Source organism: Calidris pugnax, unplaced genomic scaffold (assembly GCF_001431845.1).
Source record: "Calidris pugnax isolate Ruff unplaced genomic scaffold, ASM143184v1 scaffold39, whole genome shotgun sequence".
NCBI classification, from domain to species: domain Eukaryota; kingdom Metazoa; phylum Chordata; class Aves; order Charadriiformes; family Scolopacidae; genus Calidris; species Calidris pugnax.
Window position 1 is genome coordinate 5,148,682 of NW_015090828.1, and position 27,000 is coordinate 5,175,681.

Sequence of the window (27,000 nt, forward strand, 5' to 3'; positions counted from 1 at the left end):
GGCAAAAAAGGCATTCAGTACCTCAGCCTTCTCCTCATCCTTTGTCACTACATTGCCTCCCATATCCAATAGCAGATGGAGGCTGTCCCAAGTCCTCCTCTTGCTACTAATATATTTATAAATTTTTTTGTTGTTTTTAACATCCAAGGCCAGGTTCAGTTCAAGTTGGGCTTTGGCCTTTCTAATCTTTTCCCTACATAACTTTGCTACACCTTTATAATCTTCCTGAGTGGCCTGCCCCTTTTTCCGAAGGCCATAAACTCTCTTTTTTTTCCCTGAGCTGTGACCCTATCTCTCTGTTTAGCCAGGCCGGTCTTTTCCCTCGACAGCTCGCTTTACTCTGCAGAGGGACGGCCTGCACCTGCGCTTTTAAGATTTCCTCCTTGAAAAACGTCCAGCCTTCCTGCACTCCTTTTCCCCTCAGGGCTGCCTCCCAAGGGACTCCGTCAAGCAGACTCTTGAAAAGACAAAAGTCTGCCCTCCGGATGGCAGTCCTGCTGGTTCCTCTTCTTGCCTCCCTAAGAATCGAAAACTTTATCATTTCGTGATCACTTTGCCCCAGATGGCCTCCAACCGTCACATCCCCCACTATCAGCCTGACTGGCCCTCCCCCTGATTCTTACCCATAGGCACTCAACTCTACCATTGCCCTCAGTAAGTTCTAGACATTCATAATCCTCCCTAACATACAGGGCCACCCCTCCTCCTCTTCTTCCTTGCCCGTCCCTTCTGAAGAGCTTGTATCCATCCATTGCAACTTGACATCTCCTGTCTTCTCTATTACATACAGATCACTCATGATTACAGAAAGAGAGTATGTAACAAAATATCAGTTGTCATTTTGCCAAGTCCATTGGCTTCACCTCCCTTTCCTTTCCCAAAAGAAGCATGCAAAATGAACGTGATTATTTGCTTTGTTCAATATAGATAATCTAGGGTTATCATACCTGGATTATCACCTTACCTTTGCTTTGGCCTCCACCTGAGCTCCATTTTGTACCAGGTATCGAACAACCTCTGTTTGGCCAGCTCTGGCAGCCATGTGCAGCGCAGTTTCTCCTCTCTAGCATAGAGCAACAAAAACAAAATGTCATTAAAAATACACTGCAGAAAAAACAAGCTCCAATATATTTCATAAATGCAAAAATACGGGTGACCCAGTTCAGAATAATCTCCACTAGAATATTTTGTAGTAGTCGTCTGTGAGCAAGATGGGAGATCAAGTCAATATTTGACCTCTTAGCTGTATGCTACAAAACAATTTACTTTAGGGTCAGTTTCCCAACACAATAGTGCTTTTGTCACTTGTCTTTTGCTTAAAACAGCACTATTTTTGTATTTACTAGCCTTTTACTAACAGTGTTAAAAATTATATCCTTTTAAATACAGCCTAATTTAACAAAAAAAAAATATTTCAAATTTTGTATAATCAGACACACATTTTTTTGGCATTCCTCCTGCTACGCCCTATGCCCCCACTATCATTTGTTATCTGACAAGCACTGAGATGAGTGGACAAGAAGAAAAAAAGACATCACTGAGTACATTAATATGAGGCTTCATGGACTTAAAGAAATACAAATCCAAGGAAACCAGAATAAATTCAGGAAGGGAAACCTCTTTCTACATTTTTGGATGCAAATAGGTACAAACACCTGCTAATTTACAAAGGGTGCTGCATTTTTCTATAACCTAATAAAATTAGCTAATGAAGACTTCAGTAAAAGACTGTCTTCTAACCACAACTCTGTATGGAAGATGAAAGGGAGATTTTGAAGCCAAACTGTTAAAAAGAGTCAACAAGCTTCTACTTTCCTCCCATTTTTCAACTTTCAAATATCCATCTAACAATGACTTCAGTTTTTACACATGCCCTAGGAGCCTTGGGGCACACAGTGCACATCCAGTAGAAAAGCGCACTTGTATGGCTGCATGGACACAGGCAATATGTCCCGACAATCTGCTGCAATCTGTTGATAACAGCAGAACTTCCCTTAAATGGTAGGCCCCCAGGGTCCTGGGAAAACAGCGCTCAACAGTCAAGTATACATCTCAAAAATCACATACGAGAAGCTACAGCATGTTCTCGTTCTTTATTTCACAAAATTAAAAGAATAGAGTTGAATTAAGGTCAGCCTCTCTTGAGGTTTCTTCAACATGTCAAGCATTTTGGAGTAGGAGTCAGCAGGTTGTGCTTTCCCAAGACTCCAGTAGGAGCCAGGACTGCTACAGAGGCGGATGGCGAACACCAGAGTTAGGCACTTCCCAACAGTGCTGTTCCCAGATATTATGATGCATTCATAGTTCTGCCATGCTGAAAAGAAACCGGTTACTCACCACATTGGTCGTGTTGGGTGATGCTCCATGATGCATTAGCTGCGATACAATATTTACATGTCCCATGAAGGCAGCAACATGGATTGGAGTTAGGCCCGACTGAAAATCAAACCAAAATCAAACTTAAACACCTACTTCCACACCCCTTTACAAGAATGCCATAGGAAAAAAGTTATTCTAAATTAAGCAAACCCAAGCACTTACTCTTCTGAAAGGCTCTTATCTTCTTGAAAACAAATACACATACATAAACTAAAGGGCACAGAATTCTACACAGAATTGGAAGCACCTATGAGCATGATTCATGAGCAAACATAAAACCATTCTAGGAATTCAGTAATTTTTTATCAACTAAAATCAACTATAGCTAAGCAAGATTTCTTCCTTAAGGTTTTGCTAAATATCATTTTGTACCAGAAAAAAAAATTAAAATAGGTAGACGTATTCCTGGAACAAAGATAAGAATTTCTGGAACATACAGCTAATGCAAAAAAGATGCAGTGTCCATTGTTCCCACCAAATCCAGTTGCTTTTGAGTGAACAAAAAGGCCTATTGAACTCAGTGGTGAGCTCTATCCCCACTGATTCTCCAGGAGAAAGGGAATTCAAAACTGTGGCATCCAGCCAGAGGCACAGAGATGACATGGGCTAAAGAGAATTCCCCCTTCCCTTGGGACCTTGTGGCACCACCACCATCAGAAATCTGCACCACTCCTCTTATACAAGATATAAAAGACCAACTGGAGAGAAAGAGAGAGAAGGAGAGAGAAGGAGAAGGGGAGGGGAAAAAAGGGAGCAGTCATTTAGCAGGGCATGACCTCAAAGATTTTGCTTTAGAAATCCAATCAATAGTTAATATTTGTCCAAGTAGCATTACCCTAAAGCCTCTTCACAGCTGCTTCTGCACAGCTGTAGCAACAGTCAGCCGGAGGCTGCAGAAGGAGTTTTACTACCAGGAGAAGGAGAAACCTCAGTGGATCTCTGGAAATCCCCTGATTTTAGCAGCTTCCCCATAATATACGTAAGTCCCAGGAGGTAATGAAAACACACTTTTGCTCCTTTCTTGTGCAAACATGAGCAGGAAGGAAAAATAACTGGTTAAGTATGCAATTTCTTTTTCTTGTTCCACATAATTTAGCAAATGAATTTGAAATAATAGACTGCAGGAAATGCAACATATGTGTGTCATATTTGACCACAAACACATATGGCAGAGATTCAAGGCAGGCAGCTGAAAAAGTGCAGTATCTACAAATGGAAGTATGGAATCTACCTGGAAAGCAGAATTTACCACAGAAAAGACAATAAGCGTTACCTTTAATAAACAGTTTATATGCAACGATGACTATTTGTGACATTTGGTACTGATTCCTCTTGTTGCATTTGTATTGCTTATTGAGATCCCACAACCAACACTTGTTTGCAGACAGATTTCTTTGTGGAGGAACACTGTTAAGCTTTCTGGCCAATTTCTTTTGATGGCCAGGTATTGTCTTTCTTTCTTACTAGAGAAATAGTGGTTTACGTAGGGATGCCAGCTCCTAATTCTGCCTTGAAAGGCTGTTACTATCTAGACATGCAGTGAAAGAGACAGGCAGGAAAGTAGGGCCCTGCAGTGAAATACCATGGTGAATCTCAATAAATGCAGTCAAATGTGGTTTCAGACCACGTGAGATCATGGTGAGGCAACAACGGGAAATAAAAGCAGAGCTCTTGCTTTTGGAAACTTTTTGCTGAAAAAGGAATTCAGAGGATACAGATCAGATTGTTAACATGGCTAACTCACATAAGATAGTGTAGATAAATGTTGCTGTTGCTTTCATTCTTTTAATTCTTTGTATTCAAAAGGGATAAAATTGAATAGTTTTTCTACTTCCACAGCGACTGATTAATATGGAGGACAGAGATGGCACCTCTTCTGTTAAGGTTCTCTTTGCATTTCCCATTTGCTAACATGACTTCAAACTAGATTCTGCAAGCAGCATGATTTTTAAAAACTAGTCTGGAGATACATGAACTGTAGCAAAGGCAGCCTCAGTTGAAAGCCAGGAAGGGAGCTGTATGATTTACTACTGAATAATTAGAACAAAACCCCATGCATCAAACGAAACTCTGTTTGGGAGACATGAACTGCTCCCAGTTGAATCTTTTGTTTAATCAATGGAATTATCATTTTCTAACCTGGTCATACATTCAAATATGTGACCTTTCCTCCTAACTAAGTAGAGGATACACACACAAACCAAATTTTCCATAGGTACTTAATTAATCTCACACTTGTGCCAATAACTGGGTGCAGACCATCTCATGCTGATTGAAGTAATAGCATATTGATTTCTGTCTAACTGATTTGTGATGACGCGCGATGGTGGGTGAATATCATTTCTGTGTGGAAAGCCAGAACAAGGTCCGTGAATTAAACCGCCTTTCAAAATCAGACTTGCGCACAGTCTTCACCTTCATCTCCTTAACAGGGAGAATTTAATCTTCTGTGCATTAAATTATAGGCAAAAATTGGCAAAAATTAAAATATTTTTTAAAAATTTGTTTGAATAAATGTTTTAAAATCTGTTCACTCATTATTCCCACTGTAATCTCAAAGTATATCAATTGTTTGGATGTTGTGATCCATTTGGGCAACTGACTTCATTATTCATTTTTTATTATTTGGTAATATCTAGTTGAAAATAATTGTTGACTTGAATGGTAGTACAGAACAGTACAGTATAGAAATATATATTTTAAAAAATCGATATATTGCAATGAATTTTGTAGGAAAAGCAAAGACAAATGTGAAAAGACCCTTTTTTACATATAAAAAAATCAATATATTGCAATGAATTTTGTAGGAAAAACAAAGACAAATGTGAAAAGACCCTTTTTTACCTCAGTCACAGCTTGGATTGATGCACCATGCTTCAGAAGAAGTTCCATTACTTTTATTCTGTTCTTCTTGCAGGCAATGTGAAGAGGTGTGAAACCATTCTGTAAATGAGAAAGAATATACTTTTTGAGACTGCATATATCATTAAAAAGTAGAATTGGGGATGGAATTCACATAAAACACTCCTCTATTTTAACAAAACACCTCCCAGATTTGTTTTAGCTTCACTAAATTGTTCATATAAAAGAGAAAACAAACTTTTAAAAATACATATTTCATATAGCCAGTTTTAATTATGTAATATATTGCCCACTCCAATAAAGAAATTATTTTTTTTAATTCTTTGTTCACATAAAACTGTCAAAAGCTTCATTCACTGTTAACTGGGGTGGGGTGTGTGGGGTGTTGTTGGAGGTTTTTTGGGGGGTTGGGTTTTTTTGGTTTAGTTTTCTTTTGACTTTTCAGAACTGCTGATAAAAAAAACACTGTACCTTCACAAGCTCTGGTATTTGGATCCTCTTCTAAACTAATTTTACTGTTTTTAAAATTTATTTTATTATCTCCCAGTTTATGGTAATTACAATTATTTTGCCCACTCTGTTAAAAAAATACCTGTATGTGCAGCAGAGCAAACATCTGAAACGACCATCTTATTTGGCAGGAGATAATACAACAGAAAACAAGTAAACCAGGAAAATAAGCTGTGCAGAGCATCCACGACTGGTATAATAACATTAGTGCACTGAATGCTGATGCCGCTCTGTATATTCATCAAAACAGCCTTTGCACAACAATTCTGAAAACAGCTGACAGAACTGGTCCCTCAGATCTGATAAAAATTAGCTTTTTTTACCTGCCATATAGTAAGAAATATCATCTGTTTCTGTAATGGGAGATCAGTGCAATTGTCTGTTCCAGTTAAGTGTGAGCAGCTCTCAGCTCCCTCCTAAGCAGTGGACAATGTCCAGAGGAAGCTCAGATGTGTTTCAGGAAGGGTGAGCTCAAGCTCCAGATACTACACTCAGGCTCCTTCTACTTAATCATCCTGAGTGGAGACCAGGAGAGAATAAAAGGAAACACAAAGAGATTTTTGGGAAAAGGTAATTTGTGGCTAGGTTACCAGACCAACGAGAGGCCACTGCCAGCCCTGACAAGCTAAACCAGATGATGAGTTGATTATTTCAGAAGGCAAAAATAAACGTTACAGTCCAACAAGACTCCCCACTTGCTGGTTATAGTGAACAAACCTCATATATCATAATACCTTGCCCAAAGACACCTGACAAAAGATTGATCTGACACAAAAAAAACAGAGGGGCTGAGAGAAAAAAAGATCTATGGAGCCTCAACTGTTTTCAAGAGAGTCAGTCCCACCTTGCTTATGAAGGTTTCAGGAGCTCACATAGTATTTCAGCAAATTAATGAATTAGTAGCACCAGGCTGTGAAACCAACAGTCACCTCAATTAATGTCAGAATGTAAATTTTTTTGGAACAGTTACTGAAGAACAAATCAAAAAGACACTATAAAAAGAATGGATTGCAAGTATAATTTTGATCAAAATGCATTAATGCATTCAGTTTGTATGCAGTTTAATTACACTAACAGATTTTGTTGCTGAAGTTGATTTCAAAGTAGAAAGGCATCACTCCATTGAAATAATTCTAAAATACCACAAATATTTGTTACGTAACTCATTCCTACTGTTTATTGTTTCCCATCTTTGAGAGCTCATGAAGATTCTCTTAGTTTTAAGCATTGCTGATTATTTTCTCTTTACAAACATTTAGAAAATGAGAACTCTCTCCATCCCAAAAACTACAGCAGTTACGTCTGCAGCTGCTTCATGTATTCAGAATCATAACAAGCTACCAGAAGGCAAAAGTGCTCTAGTTACACTAGAAATTCATAAATCACTGTTTGTCTGTAAGCAAAGGTCTACTCTGATTGCATGATACATTATTAACACTTTGAACCTTAAGCATCCTCTCTTGGACTGCAGCAATACAACCTATCCTCACTGTCAATCAGCAGCAGGCAGAAAATAACTCTCAAATAAGTCTCACTGCAACACTGGAAGAATGTTTAGCTGTGAATAGTAACCTACTGTGTACTCACCAGTGCTTTGGCATTAGGATTAGCTTTCTTGTCCAAGAGAACCTTGGCAACTTTGTAGTGGCCACAGTGGGCGGCAACATGCAGCGCAGTCAGATAGTCATTAGTGACGTCATCTACAGGCACGTTGTGCTGAATCAGAAGCTGAACACAGTTTAGATGATCTCCTTGTGTTGCCATGTGCAACGGAGACAAACCATTCTGCGAACAAAAAGACCCAACACCGATGGGTTATAGGATGCTCAGAGCAATGTAACTCCTCCACGTTGTTCTTAGAGCATTTGTTGTATGAAGAATTTTACAAGCCCCAGCCAAATTAAACTTTACATGTTCAGTGTAACAACGTGAGTTCTTACTCTGGCAAAAGCCAAACAATTTGGAGCTTGTTTGGTTAGAGTTTGTAGGCAGTTCTACCTTAAAAAACCACTTATACTATACCAGCAATGCTCTAAAGGTAGCTCATTTCAGCCAACATAGCTCAGATAAGTTGGTTGAGTTATACGAGTTATGTAAAGAGCAGCAATTTGTGACTTCTGATAGTTGCTGTTTCTAAAAGCTGCATTAAATTCACCACTCTAATGTATCAGGCATGAGAGAGCAGGTCAGAGCATCACTGCAACATTCCCTCATCCCTCCATTAGTGTTTTCCTGAATTTGGGTTGTTACACACGCCTCACACCACATTACACACCTGTGGAGACCATTCTTCCCAGCCAACATTGGTACAACAGCAAGTTTCAAGTGCAACCAGGCTAAAAAAAATAAATATCTGAACAAGACCAGCATGATGTGACCTACCAGCAGCAGTGGTAAAGCTGTTTCATCAGGGAAACACCTGAGAGAGATTCATGTTTAGGAACAAAACCTGTATCAAGAATTGTTTCTTGCACTGCTTATAATAGTTAATCAACAAGTTGCCAATGTATATTACATTTCCAGAGTAAAACCACAAGTAAAATAATTCTCAAAACTTTAAAGGACTGACACTATTTCATGACAAAAGATTAAAAAATACAACAGAATGAAAGAAGTCTTGTTAGCAGAGGTGCATGAGCTCCTGAGATAAACCTCAACACACCTTCTTCCATTTCTATTCTGTTTGGGTTTATTTTTCACTTAGTCCTTCTAATGGCAGAATTAGATTCAAGTGCCGGAGCTATTCTGGTAACACATACTAGTATATAATCCATAAATGACTGACAGTATGCGATGTTTGCCATCATGAAGAAACTGAAACTTGCTCACAGATGTAGTGCCCTCATGTGACCGCAGTGGGCAAAGGCAAAGTAGCAACAGAAAACCAGCAGAGATCTTGGGCTTTCTGAAACAGATCATTTCTTCTCCCTTCCTGTGGCCGTATCATAACATAATGACAAACACTCAAAGTAAAGGTGGAAATACACAGTGAAATAATTTTTAAAAGTGACACGGAAGAAGGATGGAGAAAGCGAACAGGCTAATACTGTCAGAATTTGAAAGCCATTTACATTTAGTGCTGAAAAGCAGACATTCTTGGACACAGTTATATCTTTCTAGTAAGATTATCTCATGGGCATCTCAACTGTGATTTATGTTGGCTTTGGATAAGCCCTTCTGCCATTCCCAAAGGCTACTACAGCAATTATCTGCATGGAAGCTTGATACTAGCAATGCATTTTGAATGTTCTCACTGTCTTCTAGTGTAGTAAAACAGTAGAATAACAATATATATAAAAAAAAGATTAATTTCTCCCAGCCACCAAGCCTCCCTGATAACAGTTTATAACTGCTGATGCTTTTTAGGTGATAGTAATAAAATGATGAAACTTTATACACTGTTCTGTTCCATCTTTTATAAGAAAGATCTTTCAGGTGAAAAGTGTCATTCTTCACAGTAACACACAATAAACCACAGTGATCAACAGAGTAAGAAATTGAGAAAATGACATAGGACTCCCCTATAGGAGAGGCTTGTACGAAAGAGCCTGACATTGGTGGAAAAGAAGTGAAGCAGCGGAGTAGCCACACATCAATTTGGGCAAATCAACAAGATGCTTTACAAAAATCTGTCCTGGATGAGACAAGTGCAGCAATTAGCCAGACTTTACACAAAAGAGCAAAAGAAGAGGCTGGATCCTAAAGAAGCTGATGAAGACGAAACATAAGTGGAATATTGTCTTTTATTACGACCTAAACCAGGTTTGCTCTTAATTCTTTTTCAGTAGAAGATACTCTGCAATCATATGTAAGTCACTTAATATTTCAATGCCTTTGTGTTCACACTTCTAACATAAAAATATTAGATATAACAATGTTTTTCTGTACCATAACCATGCCGTGAGAGACAATCCACCAATGACCATAAGAAGTGATCTGGTACTTCAAGATGGGGCCACTATATAAACACTTTCATATTACCGGTTTTAGGAAAATTGCTAAAAAATATTAAAAAATGAAGTAGTTCCAGATTAATCAGAGATGTTGACAGTCACATGATACCTTAAAAACCCAACAAACAAAACCCCCAAACCAGAAGAGCACCCCAGAGATTAAATGGAATATGGAATGCCTGACTAGGCAAACAAAATTATCAGAGATACATAGCTTATTTTCTAGCTGTGTTAAAGTATTTTAATCAGGGAAAGCGCCCTTAACTCCGGGGAAAGAAAAAAGAAAAAAAGAAAAAAAAAAAAGAAAAAGAGAAAAAAGAGAAAAGAAGTAAAAAGAAAACAAATAAAAAAGATTAAAAAAAAAGACAAAAAGAAAAAAGAAAAAGAGTCAAACAAGCCTAGAAAAACAGTAATTAAAAAATGATGGACATTGACACACAGAGATGTGGTATCTCACAGAGAAAGGCATTGGCATACTCAAGGCTAGAATTCAGTTTTCCTTTTGCATGTAGAAGGCCTCAGATAATCCATTAGGCCATTGGTTCCCCTAAAAATAAATTTAAGGTTATTCCAGGGCAAAAAAGGGTTAGCACTACACTAAACAATTTCTAGCAGGAAATAGCTATCAAACTGGAGTCTGGTTATTCTGAAAGAGTTTTATACAACGTGAGAAAACTTTGTGAAGTTCAAATTCTTTCAAAGATGTATGTGCCCTATTTCCAATAACATGTGATTTCATTTGAAGCCACGTATCTTTGCAGAGGACAGTACTACAGTTTAGTGCCAAATGAATGGATTCATTTATGTCATTCAGAGGTACCACTACTTCTTAGCTTACCTTCTGAAAACCATAGAATTAACACATCAGAGGGAAACTCAGGAGGCTCTACACTTTGTTCTTTTTACTTTTTAACACATAACAAAGCTTTCCCTCTTTCAGAGAGGAGGCTCCCATTTTGCTGAAGGTGTTTAATTAAGCCTCTGCAGGTCAATGTCCAAAGTGTGTCTTTCAGCCTCGGACTATTTCAAACCCACTAACCCATGATCTCATCTGCCTGATTTGGGCTAGTGAACTCTGGGCCATGCTGTCTGAATCTCCTCAGGAAGAACAACAAATTCAAAACCACAGACCTTGAACACCAGGTTAACTTTAGGGATAACACCTGACAAGACACAACCCATGCAACAAAGAAATGTAGTTCCTTAGGAGAGGTTCTCATTTATGATGGTGGAAACCAAAGCAATGGCGCTTATAGGGTTTTTGTTAAATAATTAATTGAGCTACCAGAGAGCGTAGAAGAGCCCTACTCCCTGGATTATGAGCTCCAGGCTCTGAGAGTGGCAGCAGCATGGATATGTGCCCAAAGGGGCACTTAGAGAGTCCCTTGCTGTCTTCCCTTGCTCATGAAGTTTGCAAGTCAGGGCTGTGGGAGTCCATGGAAACTCCACATGCAGAGAATGGGTGGATCCTGTCTGTCAGATTACCCATGACAGCACTTGCCAGTGACTCACTAAGCAGAGGAAAGCTGGTGCCAACCTCCCCAAACAAATGCTAAATATATTCCAGTGAGGGGGGAAAAAAACCCAAAGAAGAGGGAGGAGAAAAGCAGAATATAGAAGGGCGCTGAGACAGAATAGGACAGGATGACAGAAGAGAGAAAAGAAATAACAGAAGGAAACAAGAAATGTTGTTGGAAATACATTGCTTACAGACTGCAAGAAAAAATGTAGTGGAAGGTTATCTTGGGAAAGTACCTCAACAAACTGCACAACCCAAATGTCAGCCCTGAATGAGAAAGTCATGGATTGTAGTGGTGTTACAAAACAGGCTGCTGCGCTGAGATTTAAAATTAGCAATAACAGCCCAGCAGAGACCACCACCAGAAGAGTTCTGGCCAAACGCGTGCTTCAATGCCAGCCCTCGGGTCTAAAGCAATCTGCACACTCCGGCGCAGGTGATTTGAAATTCCCATGAAGAATTTTGCATGATAAACTGTAGAGAGATAGAAAGTAGAGAAACTGGTAATCAGCCTAAGTCCTAAGGAAATATGAGCTGTCTCTGTGAAGAGACATTGCTCTATTTTTATCTCTTATCTCCAGTCTAGCCTTAGGGCAATTTGGTGCAAGCTGCAGATATATTGTAATCACCATGTATTTATTCCACGAGAGATACAGAGATTTTCAACTGCTGAAATTCTGAGGGATAAGGTTACCATACATGCCTTTTTGCTTGGCACAGAAACCTTTTCTTGTGTATCTCAATTTAACACATTTTACATACGCAGACGTGCGCTACATACGGCATTCACTTTGGAGATCTCCCACACAGTTACTTTAAATAGCTATGAAATAGGAAAGTTATTGTCAAGCCCTTAAATATATGAGACATGCAGAATTACATAAAAAAGAAAAAAAGTACAAGGTTTATCCCAGCAGAAAACAGTACCGCTTACCTTGGTTTTGGAAAGAATAGGGGCACCACGATCCAGCAGCATTTCTACAACCTGTTCGTGGCCACTCCTTGCTCCACAGTGGAGGGGGGTCAACCCATCCTGTGGGACACAAGCATTATAATCCATTAGTTTCAGACACACTAAAATCTTGTATGCTTCTATAAAGACCTATTTTGTCCTAAGAAACTAATTAATTTCTGCAGGACGCTGCTCTTATGCAACCGAACAGCTGAACCTGTTTATCCACATGGACAGAGTACATTTTGGCTCTGATTTTCTAAACATGTAAACAGTCACATTGAATTGGTGCTCATGCAGTGGGCCAGTTCCAGGCCCTCACTGTAAATGCAGCAAAGTGATAAATGCACATGCAAGAAAAAGACGAGATTGCACTTCAGGTAACTTTTTGCCTGTCTAAGAGAAAAAAAATAAAAAAATCTTTCCTCCCTAGACTTATTTATTACACGGATTTAGAGAGGTGTATAGCAGGTGACAAAACCATCTTAATCCCAGGTGATAAAATTATGTTGGATGAACTCCTGTCTCTTGTCATGAAGACTGTACTTGTGTGACTTCCATCTGGTCTAGAGTCAAGGTATGTTGTCAATACTTCTTTTAGAATAGTTTGCTTAGTAATATCATCATATTAGAAACACATTCCTTAAATTAGAGGAAGACTCTTTTTAATATTAACAGAGATATTCCAAACTGATTTGATTAATCTTTAACCTGCACCCTGCTTACAATGCTCAAGTAACCTGCTGTGCACAAGTGCTATGATGAAAGATAGCACATATGCCTTCAGTAACTGTGAGTAAAGTCACACGGAGTTTTTCAACACCATATGACATGGTGCTTCTTACAAACAGGAATGTCATAGTTTCAAGAAAAATAAGGAAGAAAAATTGATGTTTTCAGAACTAATAAGAGCAAACATTTGTTACAAGCAGAACAAATAGGCAGGAGATACTGTCACACAGAAACTATATTGTATGTTCACTAAATATGTCAAAAGAGAAACCTTTATAAGAAAGGTTGAAACTAATAAAGAAAGAAGATAAATATTTATTAGTTTTCCAAACACAAGTCATAAATGAAGAGGCCTTTTTCCAGTGTCTTCCAGCACACTCATAACACATATGTTGCATTGTCTAAAATATGTATGTCTCATCATTTTTATAAAAAGGGTTATCTAAAATTTCTTCTCACACATCCTGTGCTCGCCAATTCATGCACATGCACTTCCCCTCTGTCTTTCTCTGTATGGTAGCAAGTACTACTAAGATACCTCCTTAGACATATTTTCCATGCGTAATTACAATATTCTTTCTTGATAGTTCTTTATACTCTACTAGAACATCAGCTTAAGGCCTGCAAAGTGTAGAGGGCAGCCGGGGAGAGGGAAGCCGTGATTCAGAGAGCCTTACACTCTCCTGCTTCTACTTTCTTGCCCTCTCCTAATGAGCCTATGAAAGATGGCAGACAGAAATTGCTGTGGTTAACTATTTTTGCTAGTCTCATTTAAAACTTGGATGGTTCTCACTGGGCATGTTTTTCCACTTAAATTAAGGCATATGGTTTTGATGTAGATGAAGAAAAGATTTTGGTTCTGACTTGATCAAGACTCGGGGAGTCATTTGTTGATGCAAGATGAGCACAGTTTGGCCACTATGTTCCTATTGGCATCTCTGGAGCTGATGCTATTGCCATTTCTACTTCTTTCTGTTATTTCAGCCCATGAAGTACAGGGAAGGGTATGTTGTTAAATTGATACTACACAAAATAATGATGTATTGCTCAAAACATGTAAGTAAAGGCAAAGAAAAAGGTATCAAACCCCATGAATGCTACGTTTATCAGCTGAGTTACAAATGTTTTCTGTAGCTTCACAAGTGTTTAAAAAAGGTAACGCATACTTTCCACACCAGTAGTTTCCACAGGCCAGGGCATATCAAATACTGAGCAGAATGCAAACAACTAAAACAAAAATATCACACACACATGTGTGTGGAAAAGAAAATAAAAGAAAGCAAGGCTAGATAGCTAGAGATTTGTAGGCAGGAACTGAGGAACATGAACATCAGGTTGTTCATTCTTTTTACTTCTTATAATTATCATATTCTCCAGGCACATCAAAGAAAGAAAGAAGATCAGGCACAAAACTGCAAGTTGGGGATACTCGGGAAGATCAGGCACAAAACTGCAAGTTGGGGAATATTTTTCAGATTTGATTCCCCCCCAACTTATTTCACCAATATACCATGGGTAGTACATACCAAGCTCACAGAGAATGAGACACATTTGATCATCTTCATGCACTAGACGAGACCCTTAAACACTGCTCCAGTGCTCCTCAGAGCACAGTGCCTCAACCCTTCGCCTGGGGCTGACTGTTCCTGTGGCACAGGAGGTGGCAGCAGTCATGCTTGGCCAACTAGAGCTCATTCTAGTCCACGCAGCAGTCACTACCAGCAGACATATCACATGGCGTGACACACCATTACAATGCAATGTAGGTCCTTGTCTGGACAGACAATCTATAGCTATTGTTACAATGATGTCAGGACTCCCACTGTAAAAAGCAAATACACTTGAAGACAGCTCATTTAGCTGCAGAGATCTTTTTTGGTATTCTGAAAATATATTGTCTATTCACCGGGCTTGGATAATTGCTATATGGCATTAAAAGCACATAAAGAAATATGCAGAGGCAATCTAAAACACAGATCACAGAAAGATTTTGTTTGAAAAAAGAGAATCTGAGATTAAAAAAGACTGTTCTGAACACAGCCAGACTTAACTGATTTTGTCAGGAGATTTTCTAGTTGCTTATTTACTGTTCATATATACGATACTATGTGAAGCGTAAAATATATTGCATGTATTAAGAAACAAACTTGCCTTAATATGATACTCTGCAATGGCTCAGAAAAACCATTACAAACGATTATGACAATAATCTGCAGATTAAGGACTCTCTAAGTATGCGCTGACATGATAAATCATATCATCTGCATTATCTATCCCTCAAGAGAGCCTGAGCACTGCTCCAGCAAAGCCAGGAGGACAAAAGGAGGAGTTCTGCTTAGGCACAAGCTTCCCATAAGCATTGCTCACCCGTGTCTGGGGGTGCTGCTCCTTCTTTAGCTTTTATTTCAAACACACACAGACAGCCCACAAATAAATGAGATCCAAGCTTTGTTTAGGTTCCCGTTCAGACTTGGATACCTGTGTAGCTCCCTGATTTTGTCACACTGGGGTCACAGAGTTTGAGCCAAATCCCAGACCTACCCATGGCCTTGGCAGGAGTGCGAGGGGCACTCTGCTCCATGGAGAAGGACGTGCTTCCCCAGGGGAGCAATTACTGCTGCTCCCAGGGTTTCTCATCCCCATCACTGCATAGTGAGTCTTCCTGCAAGTGCTTCAGCCCAGCAGGGCTCTCTATCTCATAGTCCCCCCGTGCTCGGAGTCTCTTGGTTTCTTGAGTTTATTGGCCCCATTGCAAACTGCCCCTTCTGTACAACAGGGCAACAAATGAGGTTTGCTCTTTTTACACATGCAAAATGCACTTAGTCGGTGTTATTCTTGTAATTATTTTCAATCTTAATACATGTGGTTTTTCTGGAGCAGCTTATACATGATCTGATGCAACTTAAAAGAGCATATCCCACATGTTTTCATGCAGATATGAGCGCTGGCCTGTTGTTTAGCTGCAAAATCAGTAGAACGAAGATTATAAACACTTATTGTTAATCCAAGCTAAAACTTGCTTGCTGCCTGCTTCAGACAAATTCACTTTGGCATCTACAGCATTAGACAGCCAAAGCAAATCAAGCTAATTTAATCAACTTCTCTAATTAAACTTTATTTTTTAAAGTCTTTTCTGGAACACAGAGAAAAAATAATTAGGGCAACATTCAGTAAACATGCTAAGTGAGGCATTAATAGGTCTTTGCTTAGAATGTTAGTTAAAAACCTGAACGATAAAAGCTGCCCTGGATGGACAAAAGCAGCACATTGTTCCTGAGGAGTAGCCTTAAGAATTCAGAACAAAGGCCCAAGTACCAGCTGCTAGATGTCTCTCACAAAAAAAAAGGACAGAGAGAACATAAACAGCTGGTTAAAATAAACAATGACACATAAGCATGAACTGAAAGGGAAAAAAAAAAGAGATGGCTGAGCCTCAAAATAGTTGTACCATCATTTTTGGAAATAACCTCATATGCTCACACATTATCTCAATTCCTAACTACGGTTTGCAGGTGTGCAACAATATTTGCAGGTCTCATAAAATCCTAGTCTAAATAAATATAGAGAAATCGAGCGCCCATGGATGACTTTTACAATAATTTAAACAGGATAAGGATTTAGCCCTTCACTTTAACCTTTTGTGCAGTACTTCAGCACTGCAGTTTCCAGGACCATCTGCCAGCAGCACACCAAAATGCCCATGGAAATGACTAAGGAAAAGAAATCATTACTCCAACTTATTTAATATGCAGGAAAGGCTTTGTGTGAATTTATCTATAAAATGAGCATGTTGGTGAAAAATAGAGATAGAGATTATGTGGAGCATATTCCTGGTACCCCATCCAGAGAATGGATTGCAGGAACAGATCACAAAACAACACCTGAATAGCTAAATCTGTCCTAACTAAGAGTCAGTGTAGCAAATCCTGGCCCTGTTAAGGTTTGGTCACACAAAACAGTATTTTCTGCATGCTCATTTGAAGGTGAATTACAGACCTGATACAGAAGAAACAAATGATTAGGAATTTCTCTCTTAGAGCAAAAGAAAAAAGCAATGTTCAAGAATTTTTGTCCTTTCATATGGGTACAGGACCTTTGCCATGCAGCTTTAAGGAGCTATTTTGTGTTCCATAACCAACATTTGCATTAAATAATAGCATGGTGTCCAAGACAAAAAGTATTTTAATTTAAAAAAAAAAAATCTGCTTATCTTTTATCCACAAAAATTCTGCCAATTTGTTTAAAAAAAAGAGAGTAGTCTGTCATTTATTAAATCTGGTAATACAAGCCTCACTTATTTTCATGTGCAAATCCCATCTGTTTATCAAGTTGTGTGTGCATTCAGCACCCACACCTGCCCTCACAGCACAGCACAAGGCTGGGCTCTGACTGGGCATCCAGCTGACAGGCATGACTCGGTACATGTATGAGAAAAGAGAGCCTTGGCTGCTCTGTGCCTTTCAGTACACTCAGTAGTGGTGAGGCTGTTGCAAAAGGATATGACTGAAGCTTTTGTCATCCTGTATTTTCATAAGGCCATTCTATGTCTGGGACATTAGAAGAAAAATGGTGCTTAAAAAAAAAATGAAATGACTGCAGAGGTGACATGCCTCAACTGTTCTGCCTTGGAAATGACATTGGGTCAGGTAGAACTAACAAGAGAGATTTAGCAGGAACATGTGTTACAACAGCTCACAGCAATTAATCTTTGTTACTGAATATGAGAATTAGGCAGACACTTCTGAAACAATGTCCTTTCTTCATCTAGCACCATATTACCCTCAGCCTTCTATTGCTTCTCCTATTGATTTCTAAACCCTCCCTATCCATCCAGTGATGCTCTTCCCTTTTCCCAATCATGCAGCTGTCTGTCTGGTTCCGTGAGTCTCCTCGGCAGAGGCACACGCTGCCCAGACCACAGGCTGGTAGAGCCTTGCCAGGATGAGTCAGTGCTGCCGGGAGCAAAACTTCCACTTAGTCACCAACTGCCAGAAAATGCTGCCTCTGGTAATGCCAGAGAAGTGCAATATTGAGTGACACACGTATGGCACAAGCAGGAGAAGTTATGCAAATCCTGTCTGATTTACAGAGAGGATGGGTGTTTGGGAAAACAGGCGGTCTTTGGGGGAAGCCAGAAAAAACAAACCAGCACTTCGTGAACCACACTCATCCTTTGCCTTTTGCCTCACTGGGAATCTCTGCCAGATTCAGGAGCTGTTAATGCTTCTGCCCTCTTCCTGGATCCTGTTTCCGTCCCAGCCTGTATTTTTAGTTACATAAATTATCCTAATGTCTGACCCCGGAGCCCATGATACAGAAAATTAAGCAGATCACAAATTTTCATAACTAAAAGAAAAGAACAAGCTGGACTCCAACTATTTAAAGTAGCAGTCCCCAACATTTTGGATGCAGTGGGCCATATAAACGCTTGCAGAGAGGAAGCAAATAGTCCCTTGGCACGTCCTTTCCTCCCTGTTCTGACCAAATACACATTTGTCATGTCACCAAAATGTGGCCCTCCCCACCGCATGGTGGCCCTCCCCACCGCCCCTCAGCCTGGCAGCCCCCACGTCGCACGTAGGAGGCTGGTATTTCAGTCCAGAAATTACACCCACGGTTCACAGTATCCATGAAAAGTCATCTCTTTTGTATTCCCCAATTAGAAAGAGCAGAGATACTTCACAAAGAAACCATGAGTGACTTCTAAAGGTAAAATGGAAAAAAATAAAGAAAAACATGTGGAGAGAGTGAAGAGATGACAAAATAAATTGACTGAGTTTCTGAATTTGCCACAGAAATAACTGCGGCTGTGCCTCCACAAGCACCACAGGAAATCTCAGAGACTGCTGAAACACTGGAAAACCAAACAGAAACTGTGGATACAATAATAACTGTAGAAAAAATTGTTCTTAGGTTATACCTTTGTTTTGTTCAGGATGAGTCTGGTGGAAATTATACAGAGTAATTAAAAATGGAAGAGGGGCAGGTGCTAAGCTAATGCTTCAAGAAAATGACAATTGTCAAAAAGTTACAGGCACAGCTCCTGAAGGCACAGGAGCACGTTGCAGAGACTGCCACACCAGCCCGTAGCTCCACTAGCTCTAGGTTCACTTCCAAACATCTTTACTTTCCAAACCTTTTCCTTATCTTTTTGCCACTATATAAGGAAACAGAGCAATTAGATAAAACCATATGCATTGAGCTTCAAAGTCACTCAGCGCACAGAGTTAGGTGTGAACCCGATGGAAACCGTCCCTACGCCTGGCATGTTTGTGACCAGCCCAAGCCAGCAGCAAAGCACCCAGTGAGGCAGAGCCTGAGCTGCTCGAGAGCCAGCAGCAGCGCCCTGCTCCGTGACACCGGAAAAAAACCAGCAAATACACACCTCAGTTCAAAGTCACTCTTTTAGCATTCAAATTCTGAAATATCTGAATTGAATTCTTGTCTTTTGGTATTTTCCTGTACGTTCACCCCTACCCCTGAGTAGTTAGAAGCAGCTCCTAATTAAATGCTTTATAGAGAACATGGAAAATTGGTGGTTCTGAGCTTTGCTGTACATAGTGTTTCACAGAGTGCTTTAAGAGATATGAATTGTTATCATCCTACTGCAACCATTTTATAAAACCAGGAATGCAGTGCAGCTATGGTAGCCTGCCAGGAAGATGAATGATTTACGCTGTGCAGCAGCTAACAGGTCAGAGGCAAGAATTCCACACAGTCCCTCGCAGCATTCACACTTAAGCTTACCCTTGTTTTGGCATCAATTTTAGCTCCTCGATCAAGTAGGAGTTTGACCATATTTGCATTTCCCCTCTTCGATGCAACATGTAATGGCGTGATATCATTCTGTGGAAATAAAAAAACCATGAAAGTAAATATCCATATATCTTTCCTTCACGGACTCTGGTCGATTTGCTCACAGAATGAATTATGCCCAATTTGCTAAAGCATAACAGTTTTGTTTCTCCAAGTGCATGAAAGCAAAGGGAAGCTGTGGTTATTCACACATGTGAATTACTGGGATAATACTTTGACATATATATTTTAAAGACAAACAATCGAGTTGCAGCTGGAGTTATAAGATGACATTGTGCCTCAGTTCTCAGCTTTTGTATGAGGGTTAAACTTACCCAATTTTAGTGACGAAACTCTAGCAATTTAATTCAGTTACGGTTGGTTTTGAGCATGCCATGATGAGGATTCATACCTCACAACTTCATTGGCCACGTAAGAGCCATGGAAAATAAATAAAATAAATAAAACCATTACATCTGTAGGTCTAGTTCAGAAGTGACAAGATGCCAATGCTATTTATTTCTGAACATTATCAGCAAACTCTGAAAGCCTCATAAGCACCTTCATTTCAGTCACATCACCGTTTCATCTACCGAATTTGTTTCCCTAATCAAGGTAATACCGTGTTTTGGGTGCAAGTGTCAAGGGGTGTGTGTCCCCCCCCGGGTGGGGGGCAGGCCAGCAGCACGGCGGTGCCACGCTGCGGGGACAGTTGCATAACCAGTGCCTGCAGGAACACACACTCCCTTAACGAGACGGAGAGAGGACGTTTCTTCATGCTCTGATGAATCCTTTATCTCTTGGTGTAGGAAGGCCACATCCTGCATGTATTTGATCATATGGAGCCAAGTAAAAAATAAAAGGATTTAAACAGAGCATGTAGCTACTGTATGAAGACAAATGGAATTGTAAAGAACATGCTTCTGTGTATTCGGGGGCAGCGTAAACAGCTGGCTGAGTAGAACCAGCTTCCCCGTGACTGAGCAGAAAGCGGTAAATTTTTGGGAGCGTGTGTCCCATGGCTGACTGAATCAGAAAGGCACCCATCACCTTGAATAGCTGGGGAGCAGTACGAGTGTCTGGCCTGGCCAACAGAGCGTTTAATAGCGCTTCCCCAAAGCTGCAGGTGAGTGGAGCGAGAGCAAACCAGCGCTGGAAGCAGATCCCCTCTCAGACGTGGCAAGCTGACTCACGGCTTAATAACAATGCTGAGTACCTAAGCCAGGATGCTGCATTTCCATTTACACAAAATTTCACTACGAAGCTAACTCACAGCTACTAGAAAGTACTAATTAATATTATCATAGAGGTAAAATACAATTTAGCAAGATGAAATGACAGAGCTTCTTCCTCCACTGTTAATAATCATTAGAGCTTCCAAGCTTATAACAGGGAAGAAAAATTAAAACATATTCACTTTCATGGTCAGAAAAGAGTCCTGTTCAAATGACCTTCATATTTCTAGTTCTGAAACTATCAGGACAGTGCACTTCTCTCTCAGCTTTTGACAGGGGTGAGCACCTTGGCTGGGAATGTGGGGAAATTGTCCAGTGCTGAATAAGGACTGAGCTCACTTCTGCAAGCTGGAGAGCTAGCGATCCATCTTTCCTCCATTTGATCACTTGTCTTTATGAAAAACATAAATTTAATGTCCCTAGGATCTTGAAGCCTTCAGTTACATTTGGCTGAAAATAGGCAGCAAGTTCACATTAGGAAGAGATGGATGGATAAAGGATGTGATCACTTTAGACACAATTTGTTAGGAAAACCAACTACATGAGCTACCCTGAAATAATGAATTGAGCAGGAGAAATCAAACAAATGAATCCCTATATGCCCAGTGAAGTATCTGTCCTCAGCTCAAAGAGCATTGCAGCACTCACTCTCTGGGAAGGAGGATGCAGTTTTTGTCACTCTCTACTAACCTATTCAGACAGTTCATAAAAAGAATTAAGAGACAAAGAAGAAAAAGCATGTTTCGCCTTTTTCAGCCCTAACAGCTCAGGAAAACACTGTGGGGAAATGAAGAGGAAAAAAAGAGAGAGGGTAGGTCTCCATTCAGAATTTAACTTCGCCTTGTAGTTATTGGAGCTTTTACTGGTAATAATTCTGCTGACTGAGACTTCTGACTTCATGCAGATGAAGAGATGCATTATGTGAATGCTTGAATAATTGCACACTGAAGTTCAGGGCAAGCAACTTGTCTTTGGTCAACACTATGTTGTGCCAAGGCTTAAAGAATTATATCTAGACATATCACGCATATGGCCCCTCCCATCTCTGATCTGACAATTCAGAACGTGAACTGAGAAGTGAATAAATCTCAGACAGCATCATCATTAATGTTTCCAATGACAAAACGTAAAGCAAGCAACTCAAAATCGAGTTGTTTGTACTTGTCACAAGAAACTAGAGCTAAAAAAGCTTCATAATATGTGCAGCTTGGGTGTAGGTTATTAAGACTAAAACTGTGGTATCAGCAAACAATATAGCCACCAAATGTAAGGTTCTGAATTCTTCAGTAAATCAACAGCATCTGCTGTCTTTTCAGTCTATTTTTATCTGTTTGATCTTCTATAAATTTCTCCCTTTGTTCTTAAGATAGAATAGTAAATCAGGAAACTTTTGAAGATGTTTTCCTGCAGTAATAAAACTGAAATGCCTTCAAAACATTGCCATTAAAAGATGTGGTTCAGATCTAGAATGTCTCTTGGAATGCTTCGCTGTTGAAATATCAAATGCTGGATAATGTCTCAGGTAGATCCCTTGACACTGAGACCCAACCCGCTATTCAACTTGAGGGGGTTAAATTCTACAGGGAGCATGAAACATAACTTAACAGCAACCTAAAACTACGCAATAAATGCTCATAGGACTATGAACTAGCACACAGCCTTTCCTCTCCCCCTTGGCAGATTTCCTGGGGTATATGACTTGAAGTACTCTGACACCGTAAATAGCTCAAAGTGTGACAGATTAGTTGCCTGCAATCTTTTTTTTCGATACCTCAACATTGTGGATGGCTGTTTTCCCTTTACCTCTATCCGTTGCCTGCTGCAGCCACTACCCTCCCTTACAGTGCCTGTGCCTTCCTTCAGAGTCTCACAGCATCCAGAAATACGACGGGTGAAGAGTGACCTGCTTTTACATTCACTGGCTCTTGCTTGTGCCTGATCAGAGGAAACACTAAGCCCTTTCAGGTGCAGTCGAAATTTTCACAGGAAAATTCCAAAAAAGCTTTGAGTTATCGTGTGCTGAGCAATAAACCACCTACATTTCCCATCTGAAATGAGATCAGCTCCCCCCTGACACGTGGCGTTATCCATCATAGCTCACTACAGCAGCCAGAATCACTCCTTACTATTGCAAATTAGCAACACAAATGGTTAGGAAGTCAGAAAAAAAATAGGGAAAAAATTAAAATTGACTGTACATCAAAAACTGACAGTGCAAACACAGTACATCTTAGAAGTTCTATTTTAATCTGTTTAGAAAATGAAGAATTCCCCCTGGTTTCTGCTATGCTATGCTGTCCTATGGGATTGCCTCTTTCTCTTCACAGTCAGTCTGGGTTTACAAAAATAAGGATGCTAATAATAAAAAAGAAAAGTAAATGTTTGCACTTACACTATCATATTGGGCTCTGAAGTGTACCTTTTAAAAAGAACACACACAAAACAGGGGTAAACCTTTCCTAGCCATGTACTGCATTGTTTGAAATGCTGACTGACTGGCAGATCATGTGGGGACTGTGAAGACTCATTGCCAGCATCATGGGGACTTGGTATTTCTCCTTGCTACCAGCGAGAGAACTTACCTCCCCCTCTGAGCTCTCCTCCCAGCCCCCCAGTGAAGTCTAGTTTTAAATAGAAAAGTTTAACTTCTTTATCTTTGATATTTTTTTTAGAAAACAGTTTCTTACCAAAATGTTCATATTAACTTGGAATTTAGTAAGATAGTCCTTCTTAGTTCTCAACTGGGAGCAACTCTGTGAAGAGCTTAATATTGACAAAGAATGCGTGAATAAAACAGAAGGTGAAACTAGCCAGGCTGCTAAAGCAGAAATCTCCTATACAGTCCGGAAAATCCTCACATCATTAGGGGTTCTTAAGGGAAAAGCATAATGTTTGTTGTTGTATACTGGAATTGTCATCCACAACACTGCATGGGTATTACTGTTATTACCAGTTCCTGGAGGTATAAAAAGCTTGTGCTGTGCGTGTGATTGTCATATGCAACTACATCTACATGTTGTATATGAAAATACTCAATATTCTCTCCTGTATTTTTCTGCAAATCAGAATTGGAGCTACAACACAGCAGAACCCCTGCAGAGAGAAAAGTCTTATATTCTAGTAGAAGTTACTGGGATTGGTGAGATTTGTACAGAACTTTCAGAAATTCAAGAAATTATAGCTAGAAACCCACAATCAGAGCTTTCCAGGAAACCTTACACCAGTGCATAATTTTTTAGCTTTCTTCTCCTCTACTTAATGTTAATAAGTCTAATATTGTGCTAATTTAGTTCTTGTAGACTTATATACTCATATACACTTCAGGTTTGATATGTATAAAATGAATCCTGGAAGAAAAGAAGGAAGAGTATAGCAAGGAGTTGTTATGGCACACTACCACTAGGGAAATAAAAAGATGTTTTTCTCTTCTGTTACTGTCACTTACATATTGCCTTCTCTTTTTGATGGGCTAATGGTGTTCTGCTGCTCAGCCTGAGGGTCATCATTAATGCATGTTGTCCTCACACCACCCTCTCAAAATTACCAAACCCTTTCTCCAGCTTCCAGTAAGCAAACTTTCTGCAGGCAAAGCCCACTCCCAGTGGAACTGAGATCTCCTCTAGAATAAGGAGGGCTGAGTATCAGGAAGGCTGTTCGCAGGGTTGGATGCAGTTTTGTCACAGTAAAACCCGTTTGCTTTGGCAAGAAAGATATAGGCAGAGGTCATCTTCATATAGAGGATTCCCATGCTACCTGAATGTTCTCACTTGCTCAAGTAGGGACTGGGTGCGGGGGTCACAGAGGTTTCTTTCAGCTGTTGCTCTGCAAGCCACAAGAAAGAGTAATTTCTTTCTTCCTTCCTTTCTAACCACTGTGCTCCTCAGAGACTGGTGGAGCTTCAGAGGCATTTCCTCACCTTTCTTTCCATTGGAAGATAATCTCAGACAGAAGAATGATTTCTGAAGACTCTGCGAATCCCCAAAGATAACCTTTTCCTAACTGTAATTCCCAGAAAATAGTTTATTCAAAGCACCTTCCTCACCTCCCTGGTCTGCAAAGCAGCCCTGGGGAAAGCCTTGGATTTGCACTTTATTGTTGCTAAATTAGCCCAGGGTAGTCTGGACATACATTTCCATCATAGCTGTCTGAGAACCACAGCAGACAACGCTGCCTGCCCTCCCTGGGCACTGCTCCTGGGGATGCCCAAGCAAGGCCTGAAGAGGAAAGGGCAGGCACCCTGCAGGGGTCTGATCCCTAGCAAAAAAGCTTTCTTGCACAGGATACCATAGGCATAAGCAGACTGCTAAGGAAACTGGTTTCTGATTCCTTCCAATGGCTGTTACTTGCTTTAGCATGTATTTGGAGACACCTTCCCAAATCCTAGATGTCAAAGTACAAGGCAGTCCAGAGCAAATTTGAAGGGAGTTGTAGAGATGAAGAATCCCTCTGTGACCTGTCCTTTTTCTCCAGCACCTCACCCACCCTCAGGCTGAAGATAACCTGATTTTGGCAAAGTCAAGCCCATGGCATGAAGCCCCTGCAACAGCATCCAACTCCACAAGCCACAGCCAGGGTGGGAGCACGGCAGTTTTCACTATCCATATGGTCACTGTATGCCAACAACACAGCTCCTGAATTGAAAGCTTGGGACAGGAGAGCCCACATGGTGGATTTCACTTCTCCACACCAATCACTAGGTTGGTAGTTCCAGAAAATGGGAAGTATACATCAAAATTATTAAAACTCTAGGTAACACAGCAGATACAGTTTGATTCAAAGGCACAAGTGGCTGATGAAAAATATTTTTCTTAAAATAGCAGTAATTGTTTCTTCCTGTCAAAAAAAAAATTGATAGGTAGAATCAGGGGCATCACAAGCTGATTCACTGAAATGATCTCCATCTATCCCACAGGGAACTTTCCATGTTGTGACATCTGTACTTGCAGCAAGGCTAGAGAAGGAAGCACAGATATAGAGATGCTACTGCAGTTCAATGCAAGAGCTGACAGGAAACCAGGTGCTGTGCTGGAGGAGTGCAAACCAAGAGCAGGTACCTCTCCAACCCTCCCAGCCTCTACGGACAGCAGGTACACAGGCTGGCAAGCGCTGTAACACCTGTAAGAGCTCCTGGACCTATGCCTGTTTTTCTTAGATGCAGTGAAAAAAGGGAAGCGGGGAGCATATGAGAGCTGCGAGGCAGGCAGGTGTGTACCGAGCAGGGGTGAGGGGAGCAGCTGCTACTGCAAATCACTGGGGACATTATTTACTTACAGTACAGCACCACCGCTCACCTCCTGCACACTGGGAGCCATCACCAAGCTCATGTCTTTCCCTGCCTTCATTGCTGGAACCTCTTTCTTCCCTCAGGCCTCTCAGAAACCCACTGAAAACACAGCAGATGAAGAGATCTCCTTTGCCACAGATTTGCTCTCCTTTTCTTACATCCTTTCACTAACTTCTCTTCTCACCGTGCTTGCTCTTTTTCTTAAGGCTCAGAGCTCTGCCTTCACCCTACATGTCCATTCACATTTTCACCACCCTTCCCCACCTTCACTACACTGATGGTGGGAGCTGCCTGTTTATCCTGCCCTCAGACATTCATCTTCATGTTGCCCAATCCACACAAGCATCTTCTGTTACCATCATCCTCTGCTCTTGTTCAAATCTCTCCCCAGAATTGATACTTGCCTAAATAGTTTAAACATAAAATGAGATAGACAAGTAGTTTTGATTCATATTTATTTAACAAGAGCAAAGGAAAAATGGTTGATGGTTTGTAAAAACACAAAGTGCGTTTGACACCCCCATCCTACAGTTTGCTCTTTGTACCTCCGAAAGCTACAATACACACACCTAGTATGATTTTAGTTGAGTTACAGCCCTTTCATATCTTTGCTCTGTTGCTTGTCGACAACTCACATAAGGGCCCTTTCTCACAGCACCCTGTGGATATTGTTTACAGAAACTGAAACAACAAGAGGCAATGAGGTGGCAGTGGGCAGGCTGTACCTATGGGTCATTTTTAGTACTTGTTTTAGGAGCACCTCTACCTGTATTACAATT

The 27,000-nt window shown here is 40.3% G+C and overlaps 1 protein-coding gene across 11 annotated transcripts in view; it reads right to left on the reverse strand.

Moving 5' to 3' along the window:
- The window catches only part of ANK3 (ankyrin 3, node of Ranvier (ankyrin G)), a 208,697-nt gene that overhangs the window by 108,903 nt on the left and 72,794 nt on the right, over positions 1–27,000 (reverse strand). For all 11 annotated transcript variants that reach the window (XM_014940420.1, XM_014940417.1, XM_014940415.1 and 8 more), the window contains 6 exons: positions 19,655–19,753; positions 12,158–12,256; positions 7,339–7,536; positions 5,224–5,322; positions 2,338–2,436; positions 965–1,063 (listed from right to left, as the gene is read on the reverse strand). In XM_014940420.1, coding sequence (XP_014795906.1) covers positions 965–1,063; positions 2,338–2,436; positions 5,224–5,322; positions 7,339–7,536; positions 12,158–12,256; positions 19,655–19,753 — 693 coding nt within the window. The remainder of the gene's footprint in view (positions 1–964; positions 1,064–2,337; positions 2,437–5,223; positions 5,323–7,338; positions 7,537–12,157; positions 12,257–19,654; positions 19,754–27,000) is intronic.